At 34.7% G+C, this 12,014-nt stretch overlaps 1 protein-coding gene across 1 annotated transcript; it reads left to right on the plus strand.

The window, feature by feature from the left end:
* The first annotated feature begins 1,862 nt into the window (after nt 1–1,862).
* LOC137965679 (RHOMBOID-like protein 2) lies at nt 1,863–10,485 on the plus strand. Its single transcript, XM_068811991.1, has 6 exons — nt 1,863–2,755; nt 7,737–7,900; nt 8,342–8,505; nt 8,599–8,864; nt 9,068–9,194; nt 9,826–10,485. The coding sequence occupies exons 1-6, from the start codon at nt 2,451–2,453 to the stop codon at nt 9,946–9,948; spliced, it is 1,149 nt and encodes a 382-aa protein (XP_068668092.1). The 5' UTR covers nt 1,863–2,450; the 3' UTR covers nt 9,949–10,485.
* The last annotated feature ends 1,529 nt before the right edge of the window (nt 10,486–12,014 follow it).

The raw sequence follows: 12,014 nt of genomic DNA on the forward strand, positions 1-12,014 counted from the left end.
ATCATGCTTTATGCTAGAATACTAATTTGAGTTCTAAGCATGACGAAAGAAAAACTAAGGGTGGTTTTAGCGAGTTTAAATCATTTTTATGCATCATTTAAACATAGTTTTGAAAATCTTCATGTCTTAAAGATCCAATGCTCTTGGATGGCTAGATTTTTTGAGATTTTTCTAATGATGTTTGATTCTAGTCTTCCGGTCTTCAAGTCTTCAAGCTTCCACTTCATTTAAGTTAATCTTCACAACAACAATTTTCAATGAGTTTTTGCTTTAGGTTAACTTGGCTAACTTAGTTGATCATTCTTTTTGTCATGAACTTTTGCCATATACCTTAAAATATTTGTATTGGAAGGCATGTGTCTAAAATACACTTATAACATAACTAATAGCACACTTTTAAGCTACCCATTTGTTATCATAAAAAAATAGAGATTAACAAGATTTTACCATTGGTCTAACGGATGACATTGCACTCAGACATCTTCAAAGATAAATAAATGCATGCATAATTACTATACAAGTTGTGAGTTAAGCTAAGCTACAATTCTCGCACAAATAATTCACTCTTTTTCATAACATACATTCTCCATCACTTGTTCAAGAAGAAGAAATTACTAATCATGCCCACAATGTAATCTATGAAATTTTAGCAACATTTTCTTTCTTATCTATAATTATATGTGTATTGTTTGTTGATTTTTGTGCATTGTTTGCCTTTCTAATTCTAGAGAAATGTGAAGAAATATTATTACTTAATAATAGCATGGAAACAATTATAAGAGAGATACATCAAAATATCGACTACTATCCTAAATTGTACACATAAGTACACTAAATAATTATCCATACCCCAAATGTCCAATCGAGACAATTCAATATATACTGTCAGTACTATAACAATGAATAAAGGTAAATAATTCGAGTGTGGGATTATAAGCATCAAGGTTTTCAATAATTGAAAATGATATAAATACATAATAAACTTTATCAACTAGTCTATGCTCCATCCAATGTAATTACACATCTACAAGTATAGGTAACACATCATAACACATCAACTCACTGTGCACATACATAATAATAGGACATCATGCTTATACTTTTGAACCGACACCACCACATAATGAACCTAACAATTTGGTACTGACAAGATCAAACTTTATCTATCTTGAACATAAATCGTAAACACACATTAACAACATCTAATTCTTAACAATTATTTAATTGATCAATTATTAGTTAATTCTTACATGTTAATTATTTCACACTTAGGTCACTCAAAAAACACAAATACACCTACACTAGAAGTTGATGAAAATAAGAAATATTATATTAAACCCAATTACTAAAACCAAGTTCAACTATTTGACCCAATTACACTCAAAGAAAGGGGGACAAGCAATAGTCAAGTTTTACCGTAAAAATAATTTTTTAGTTGTTTCCGTCATCAAAAGGTCACACAACTGGAAGGTAACACTTACTTATTGTTTGGATTACTTAATAAATGTAGAAATGCTTATGTTGCTTATTTACATATACACTTTGTTTGGTATAGAAGTAACATAATAGAAAACACATCATATTGTAGGTATATGTCTAAGCTCAGACGTTTAAATTGCAGTTGTAACAAAAAAATGTGGACTTTATTTGCTTAATTGTATGCAATATTTCCTAGCCTAGTAAGATCCAGTTGATCAAATAAGATATCACATGTAGCAATCAACTCACATGGACAAGATATGACCGGCCATAAGCAGATACACATTACATTTGGAGGCTTGCCTGGGAATATCGGACTCAGTCTCATCAGACAAAAAGATTTGACCAAGTAAATAGTAATGAAGGGAATGATCTTTCAAAGTCCTCCGCCATCCCGTCATCCTTCCTTTCTTAGTTTGGTATATGCTCATGCAGGGAAGCCGATAACCTGCTCTCGTGGAGGAAAGAGATGAAGCAAGGTAGAAGAAGCCAGCGAGTTGGTAAGCGACTGGAGTCGCTTTCCAACGAAGGAAACCAAAGCCATCCGATCGATTGCCCTCGTTGATTTGACATTTTGACTCTCTCCCCTTCACCAATATCAAATCTATAAACCAAACCCACCACCTGGTTTTCAATAATACTGTGAAAATCCGAAGCTATTCGATACCCATTCTTGTTGTATCCTCCACCTCCGTTTTACATTATTTCTTCTGTTTTGGAGGAATTCTTCAATTCTGTACTAGTTATCGTTTCTTCTTTCTCTCTCCGTTCTGGATTAGTTATTATTTCAGCCTCTTCTATTTTTTTATACTTGCTGATGAATTGTACGCTAAGTTCTTGTTTTCTTTCTCAATTTTACAAACTTGTTCATTTTTTTCTTTTTTAATTTTTTGGCCGTGACTACTGGAATTATTTTAAAGGGCATCGCAGTTTCCCCCATTTGAATTTTTCTTATTTTTGTCACTGATCCAATGGGGAGGGACTCCCCTTCCGATGTCGAGAATAAGCTCCATCAGAGAACAGGGAGCGGAAGCGCGGTTCATCCATTGGGGTCCGGCTCATCTGCTCATCAAGTTTATGAAGGCTACCATCCTTTCAGGAGATGGTTCCCCTGGCTTGTTCCCTCCTTCGTCGTTGCTAATGTGGTCGTGTTCGCGATCACAATGTCCGTTAACAATTGTCCCAACAATTCGTCTTCTTGTATAGCCAAGTTCCTCGGAAGGTTCTCCTTCCAGCCTTTCAAGGAGAACCCGCTCCTGGGGCCTTCCTCCTCCACGTAAGTTTTTTATTTCGGGATTTAGAAAATTTCTCTCTTTTGATAGATATCATAGAATTTGGTCCATGGAACTGGAAATTGTAGCTTGACTGTATGACTTTTGATTTCCTTAATAGTGATCGATGATGGTTTTTTTAATTAGACCTGATGGGTCAATCGGAAAATAGTGAACTTTATGTACATAATTTGCACTTTCTCTTTGTTGGTGTCGGACGGTTTTGTTCCAGATGAATTATGTAATACAGTTAAGACTGAAATTAAAACTGAAAACAAGATCTTCTGAAAGCCCTTTTTTTTTTGTGGTATTAGATCTTATGAATGTTAGCATGAGAGTGAAGTGTTACTTATAAGTTTACATAGTTGAACACCCTTTGGCAGTTAAACCCAGACTTCTATTTTCATACAGCTAAGCCACTTTGTCAATATGCCCTTTTTGACCTTAGAATCTTCTTTAGATAAAGTATAATTAACTTTCTTTCTTTTATATCTATTAAACTGACCATGATTACTTTTATATGAATTAAATGGACTGTGAGGTGAATCCTTTAGTAGTGAATGTGTTCTCAATTTGTGAGTTGTTGGAATTTTAGGAGAGGAAAGTACTTCATTGATTGGGTATAAATTGAATACATTGGGTCTCTATTTATAAAAGAGAAATTTTATAAAATTATATGCAAATTAAACTACCCATGTACTAGTTACACCTAAATTATATCTCTTGAATTTAAGTCCTTAATTAAGGAAACAATTGTAACATAACAGAAGACCTATAACACTAAAAGACATTCATGTGTGAGACTCTTTCAAGACTTTGCCATGTTGATTCTTTCTTTGAGAGATTTCTTACCTTGAGAGTCATGTAAGACTCTTCCATATTCGCCCTTCAACACTCCTCAAACTGGAGTTGCTAACTTCAACTTGCAAATAAAAAAATTCTTGGTCATTCAATATTCTTGGGCTGCAAAAGTCTTCTTCATCTTCTATTCATCGTTTTACTTGGGTTTTTGGTCAATAACAACACCTTTGGTTCATAATAAACTTCAGCTAACACTACCATATCTCTCTAGTTCTCCCCCTCAAGTTGGGATCAAAAGCACACAAGAGTCCCAACTTGGATCAAATAAACAAACATATGTATCTTTCTCCAAACCTTCTCCAAAAAAAAGGAACATAATAGAAAATTTGTGAAGACTGATTCTTAGAAAACCCTATGTTGAATAACAAGTATCAGGGGTATTTTGATCATTTTACTTTACCTTTATTTATATTTCTTGATGTATCTTGTTCTGTATGTCCAATCATGTCTATGGTCCAAGTTTCACATAAAGTGAACATGTGGAATGAGAAATGTAAGGAGATTAGGGTTTCACTTAAAGTAAGGGCATATTTGTTAATTGTACTCAACAGCATTATAAATAGAGGTTGGGGGACATGCACATCCCCCAACACACAGCTCTCTTGAGCTTTTGCCTCTCTACTGTCTAACCAATATCACGTGAAAATTTGACAAAAAAGAGTTACTGAAATTAAAGACTTAAGGTAAATAAATTAAAGGGAAAAGTATTGGGCTAAAGAGTTGTCCTGATATCAATAGAGCCTTGCAATAAAAGAAAGTACTAGTAGTCTCCTTAGCTGCTGCTTTGGTGCTGTTGACTGAAAGTAAATGCTTTACTTTCGATAGCAGTATAAGGAAAAATGAGACAGCTGCTGTAACCAAACTTTATCAGAACAAACCATAGTAGGTAAAACAATGCAATGACAGCTGCTGATTAATTGTTGACCAGACTGCTGGAATAATAAGAGCAATAAAAATTGTTACAAAGCAAAGTCTCCACAAGTTTCTGCCAAACATTAATGAAACTTAGACAAACCGAAGCACTCCCAGGAAGGATAGCAATGAGACACAAACAGAGACCTTGTCCTGATTTTCTGCTAGAATCATAGGTTGACAAGCAGTTAAACACCAGGGACTAATCCAATTCTGGGACAACCAGAACATCGCCTAGGTAAGACTAACACCAAATAGCAACTCTTAATAAGAAAGGCAGCCAACAAGTAAAAGGCAAACACGTGACTCCATTACCTCAACCCAGTAATCAGAATAATTTATAAGCACCTATCTAGACTGAGACTTGGACAGGAATCAAAAAATTCAGAAAGACTATAAACTTAGCAGCTGCAAACATAAGGAAACTAGATACATATTGCTCAAAAACATCAACTCTTAACCAGGAGACAAAACTTGCAGCTTGGAAAGTAGAGTTTGAACCAGCGAACCATCAGGGTGTAAAACTTCTACTCCAAATTGGAGACCTATTTTATGAACTTGATAGACAGGTCATCTACCAGATCAGTGGCAACTTCTTACCTCATCATCAGAATATTGATTGCAATCCAATGATAATTTGGCTCGACTAAAACGAGGACAGAAAACTGAAGCTGAGGCTAGCGAGAATTCATGCACGGATATAGCAAGTCCCTACTCGATGCCTGCTTACCCTTTTAATTCTGAACTTAAAGAAGAAACATAGGTGCTTTGATTCCCTTGAAAGCACCATTGATGGACTGAAAATCCTGGTCGGCAGAAGCGTTATTGGGTTTGTGAACATCTTGGAACAGAAATTCCTTGTTGTCTCTGTCCACTACAACTCATGAAAACTTCATGTTGTGATGCTAGGACTGCTCATAAAAAATAGAAGAAACAGGAGTAATGCTATTACAACTGTTCGAGAATGAAAGGTGCAGCTAGAAAACAGAACAGACCTTGCAAAAACAGAGGATGCTCCCATCTTCGTCTTCTTCCTATCGAATTTTTTGTTGCTGCAGCCGCAAAAGAAGGCAGTTTCAGTATGCCAGCAAGCTCCAATTTGTAGGATAGTTGGATGCAATGGAGATAAAGAAACATAGTTGCTGAAGATAATGCTTGATGGACATGAATGGTTAATCATATCCAGGCAGCATGGGCATTGACAATGAGATGCTGGTCAGCTAGATTTAAAAATAAAAATAAAAATGCTGGTGGCAGCTGGTGGGATGCAGTGTTCTGCTTTGAAGTTGAAAACCACCGCTGGAGGCAAAAGGGTTCTCCTCCCTATCTCTAAATTCTTACATGGATCAAATCCTTTTCTGATGTAAACTTCTACTCCAAGTATGTGTAGGAGGTTTGATCTCACGAACAGATCAAATCCTTTTCTGATGTCAACTTCTACTCCTAGTAGCTGTTGGAGATTTAATCTCATACAACAGATAGGTTCCTGTTTCAAAGTAGAAACTGTAGGGTCCAAGACCAAGTGAGAGTGATGTAACATCCAAAAGCTGCAAGTCCTGTACTTTCTCATTGTCCTCAGCACTCAAGACAGCAACCTGGACAGCGGCACCATAGGCAACAGCCTCATCAGGAGTAATGCTCTTGCAGAGCTCCTTCCCATTAAAGAAGTCATGCAACAACTGCTGCACCTTGGGAATTCTAATAGAGCCCCCAACTAGGACAACATCATGGATTCTGCTCTTGTCCATCTTAGCATCCCTCAAACACTTTTCAACTGGCTCCATACGCTTTCTGAAGAGATCCATGTTGAGCTCCTCAAATCTTCCTTTGTGGTTTTCTGTTCACTTGTGTTAAGATTCAAAACACGAAAAAGAACAACTCATTTGAAATCAAACAAAGAAGAAAAGGAGTAGGGAGCAAAGATTTCCTTGGTGGATGAATCCACTAGTGAACTCTCATGCGGCTGGCATGTGGATGCCGAGGTGTTTTTAGCTTCTTTTGGTGGAATTCTTCTTGGCCATGGGCGTCATAACAGACAAGAATCACAAGACTATAAAAAATATTGATAAGAATAAAAGACAGATGGATACAAAGAGAAATTAACCAGGAATGAGATTGGAGAAGAGAGTAAGCATCATCTCTGTGGGTTGACCGAGTTAACTCACAAACCCTGCTCTGATACCATGTTGGAATTTTAGGAGAGGAAAATAATTCATTGATTATGTGTAACAAGAGTATATTGGGTCTTTATTTGTAATAGAGAAATTACATAAAATTACAGGCAAATTAAACTACCCATATCCTAGTTACACCCAAAGTATATTTCCTAAATTTAAGTCTTAAAATAAGTTAGAACTTATAACATAAACAAAAAATTAATAACACGAAGACATCCATATGTGAGACTCCTTGCAACAGTCTTGTAAGACTCTGCTGTGTTGAGTCTTCCTCTGCAAAATTCCTTACCATGACAGTCATGTAAGACTCTTCCATATATGCTCTTCAACATAAGGAACCCGTCACCTAAAATCTCTATAACAATTTACTTTAATCTGGAGGATCTGAAAGATCTTATGGATCTGCCGCATTTCCTTTTTTGGTGTAGATGCATTTATATGGTTCATTGCCTTCCACTCTAGTGGAACCAATTATTTGGAGAGTTTTATTGCAACAGTCTTGTCAACAAAGTCATGTTTGGATTTTTTTTGTTTAGTGGTTATCATATTATGAACTTACAGAAACTTTGAACATTATCACTGGTTGTCCAAGTTTGTGAAGTGCTTGATAGAAATGTATAATAAACTGTTTGGTTGTATTCTGCTAACTGTATAAGGCTCATATGAGACCTATCAGAAGCTCTTTAGGACTGTTTTTTTTGGAAAGATATTGACATTTTTCTGTATGTGAAAGGCTTAAAACAAAAGTGGCATGTCTGTTTGCTATATATTCACAACTATTTCGGTACCTTAGTCTGTATTTGTCTATCCATTACTGTTGCTGTAAAAGCGCATGTTCTTCCTAATAGCTAATCAAGGTGAAATTCCTTCATGACACAAGAAGTATATGAAATAACATTTCTATATTATATTGACCAATTTATAGTAATTATTAGTAAGTAAACAGTCAAAGTAGAATATACTGGTGGTAGTGTATATAAGGAACTAGGTAGGTATTTCATTTCTATGTGATTATTTCCTTTTTTTTTCCCTTCAGGCTGGTAAAGATGGGAGCTCTAGATGTGAGTAAAGTGATTCATCAACACCAAGGTTGGCGCCTTATCACTTGCATTTGGCTACATGCTGGAGTCTTCCATGTACTTGCCAATATGTTGAGCCTTCTTTTTATCGGGATTCGGCTTGAGCAAGAGTTTGGATTTGGTATGTGTTGATGGTTAAGGGTCACTGTTTCTATTCCTGTCCTTCCACTTCTTAGGCTGAAAATATATTCAGGTTCTAAAGACTAAAATGAGCTTCAGCTTGATGGTCTGTTATTAAGTCTATCTTGTTAGAGTTGAAAAGCTTCAGAAATGAACTTGTAAGAAAATGCATTATCAGCTAGTGAGTCAGATGAGCTATGGGTAGAAGGAAATTGATAACGTTCATGAGTAAAGCTCTGTTATAAAATCTATTTCGTTAGAGTTGAAATTCAGAAATGAAGGTATAAGAAAATGTGTTATCAGCTAGTAAGTCAAACAGATAAGCCATAGGTAGAAAAAAAAATTGATAACATAAACCATCTCTCCCCATATTTATTATCTATTTCATGAAATTCTTGGAGATCTGTTCTAAGTGTCTATGCTCTGATTGGTCTCTTCCCAGTGCGAATCGGCATGATATACATTATATCTGGGGTTGGTGGGAGTTTGCTGTCAGCTCTATTTATCCAATCTAGTATATCAGTTGGTGCTTCTGGTGCACTTTTTGGACTATTAGGAGGCATGCTTTCAGAGCTCATTACAAATTGGACAATTTATGCAAATAAGGTAATAAGAGTAGCAATTCTTGTTTTAGATATTTTACCTGATTGTCACCCTTTATTAGCAATTTATCTAACAATAACTTTCAATATTTTCTAGACTGCAGCATTATTGACTCTGTTGGTAATAATTGTGATCAATTTGGCTGTGGGAGTCCTGCCTCATATAGACAACTTTGCTCACATTGGAGGTTTTATCTCAGGCTTTCTTCTTGGGTTTGTATTTCTTATTCGCCCGCAGTTTGGATGGGTTAGCCAAAAAGTTGCTCAAACTAGATATGGAGTTGGCCAACCTAAATCAAAGCCAAAACACAAGATGTATCAGTATGTATTGTGGGTTATCTCCTTGATTCTTCTAATTGTTGGGTAAGTGACAGATATTCTGGATCTAACCATACTTCAGTCTCATTTTCTGTCAGTTTTTTGTTCTGCAATCTTGATTTAAAAAATATTCTTTTGCATGGATTCAATTTTTGCTCTCTTTCTTGTGCTCTTACACCAATGACTGAAGACAGCTACACCACTCCAAATTTTTACACCACAATCTGAGCAAGTGCTCTATCTTACAGATTTACAGTAGGATTTATCATGCTCATGCGAGGAGTTAATGGAAATGACCACTGTACCTGGTGCCATTATTTGAGCTGTGTTCCCATCAACAATAGGAGCTGCAACCCTGCATCTGTCAATTGTGCAGTAAGTTCACCAAACTATTGTTTTTTTTTACATTCCAAGGGTTAATGGACCTGGTCTGGACAAAAAAAGTCGTTTCCAAATGAAAGCATCTGGTTTATGCAAATTGTTGTATTAATATTCAGCATGAGATCCTAAATATTTCTTACTGCTATAGTTCAAACCTGTACTAGAACTTCAAAGTTTTTTTTTTTTTTTTTAATTTTAATTAATTGATTTATTTTTAATGAGGGCTTCAAGTGCCAAAGAACTAACTCGAAGAACAAAACACGTGACTGTATTATGATTAGCAGCCAAGAATAAGGGTACATTTGTAAACTTAATAATAAAAATATTTTTAAATTAAAGATATCTTTCTTTCATTTTGAAAATAAAATTTTTACTTGATTAGATGAAATTTTAAATACGCTAATAATACTTTTTTTTTAATTTCATATATATTCTAACATTCTTTTGAAAGTCAGTTTGGTCAATCTCTGGAAAACTTCATTGTTTGAACAAGAACACCTTAAAATTTCAGTCCTCTTGGGAATTGGTCATATTTGTATCCACTTTTGGAAATTTTTAATAACTCTAAAAGCTCTCATTTGAAGAGAACCAAGAACTTGATAACCAACATTCTTGTTTACTGCAGTCATTCCAAACTGGGAACAGTCTGAACGTGACATGCCAAGGTTCTGGGGGAAGCCATGTGTACCAAATATCGAATCCATCAGAAGATGAGATTAAAGAGTTATGCTTACAGCTTTGTACTTGATGGATATATATATATATATAAATACACACAGCAATGTTTGCATCACGATTGTGGCATAAAGACTTCCACTACTTGTTGTTTCTTTTGGTGTAGAAGAGATGTCTGTGAAACGCTTCATCTGTAAAGTAAATGCAGGTTTTGCAGGGAAGAATTTAGATACAATTCTACAGATAGATGGATGAATAGACAGAGGAAATACATATGTGAATTTTCAAATGGTGGGACGATAATACACTTAACAGGAACTTTGATCAGGCATCTTTGCATCCACCTACAAATGGTGACTTTTTATTTAGGGTCTCCTTTTTGTTCTTATACTCACAAAAGAATCGATAAAGAGACTAAATTCATGAAACTTCAACTCCTCTACAGTGTATAGGGTGTTACAATTTCATGAGAAAGGGGGAGTGGCTAAGGGTCTGTTTGGAACCCCTAGCAAAGAAAAGAAAAGAAAAGAAAGAGAAGAGAAAGAGGAGAAGAACAGAAAAGAAACGAGGTTTATTTTCTCTTATTTGGATGTTCATGGAAAATGAGAGAGAAAATGAAAGAGAAATATAGTTTTTCTTATTTGGAACATGTAGAAAAAGAAAAGAAAAGAAAACTAGTCATATTTTAATTTTTTTTGTAATATTTTAAAATTTTGATGATTAAAATTTTTTCTACCCCTTTCAATTTCTTTTATTTTCTCTTCTCTTGGAATTCCATCATTTTAAGATGAAAAATATTATAACTAAAAGAAAAACTCATTTTCTTTTCTCTCCATAATTCTTTGTTGCCAAACAACAGAAAATCACTTTATTTCTCCTTTTCTTTTCTTTTCCAAGGGTTCCAAACAGACCCTAAGGGAGGTTTTTATCTTTTGACATGTTTCAAACTGACTTTGTGCTCTATGTCTAAATCCTTTTAATTAGAATTCATTGGTTTTATGCTTTTAGGATATTCTCACACAATTTAGTGTTCTCAACAATATTATAAAATCTGGATGGAATCAACCTTGGACCCACATCACTAAAGACCGAGAATTGAACCCAGTTTATCGGTAAATATCTTACTTACCCTTCCAACTTCTTGGTTGTTTCAACCATTTAGTCTCATTCAATACTTGAACTTGAGGTTTTGTTATATAATAGCTAACAAATTTGTAAGCCATAATGCCACTATTACTTCTCTTATTGTTGGGATTGATATTTGCACAAAAAAAGGGATCATCATTTTGGACATAGTAGGAGGTTTTCAACTTGAGTCATGGTGCCAAAAGGTAGCAAATGGGATAGAATTGGATGTAGAGTTGTAAATTGTGTACAAATAAAATAAAACACCTTATATTGTACACCATTTTATTCATGTACAACATATCCTCTATTGTTTTACCTAATTCTTTAACACTTAAAAATAAACACAAATTTGCTTCTTTGATAGGTTGATATTACATAAGAAGATTAAAGTTAAATACACTCAATCTTAGGCGATTCTACTAAGATGACAACTACTCAAACTTAATCTCAAAAATGATTTCAAAGTGAATGCATAGTGTGACTTTTGGTTTTTGAAAACTTCTAAGATACCGTCTCAAAGGAGTGTTAAAAATCAAATGCTCAAAGAAATTCTAAAGGCTTAGTTTAATTTCATCAATATTAAAGTATAGGAGCACAAGTTCAAATTGTAAGACATACTCTTAATAGATTTTAACATTTCAACAACACAAGTACTTAGCTCAATCTGAAACCTTTAGGAGAATTTTTTTTTTTTTACCAAATTAGAGGGAACCCAAATGTGAGTGAGAGCTTGAGAGGACTTGAAAACACTGTAGCATTGTTTACTTCAAAATTTTATGCACAAAATTGCTTAAATAGACTGACTTTCGATGTTGAAAAAACTAATTGTCTTTCATAGAAAATGACTCCTTGTCCTCTAACTGAAAATAATCAAAACGTTACTAAAATATTATGAGAAAATACTCAAAATTTTATTTCGAACTACTTATCAAAATGGTATCTCACTCGCAAGTTTGATAACCTATGGAATTTGATTCAAGGCTTGAAATGTCACTCTATAATGCTTGTAGC

The sequence above is a fragment of the Aristolochia californica genome, unplaced genomic scaffold, assembly GCF_029961685.1.
Source record: "Aristolochia californica isolate CCGP_79_NKW_82.1479 unplaced genomic scaffold, dmAriCali1.0.hap1 SCAF_5, whole genome shotgun sequence".
NCBI lineage: Eukaryota > Viridiplantae > Streptophyta > Magnoliopsida > Piperales > Aristolochiaceae > Aristolochia > Aristolochia californica.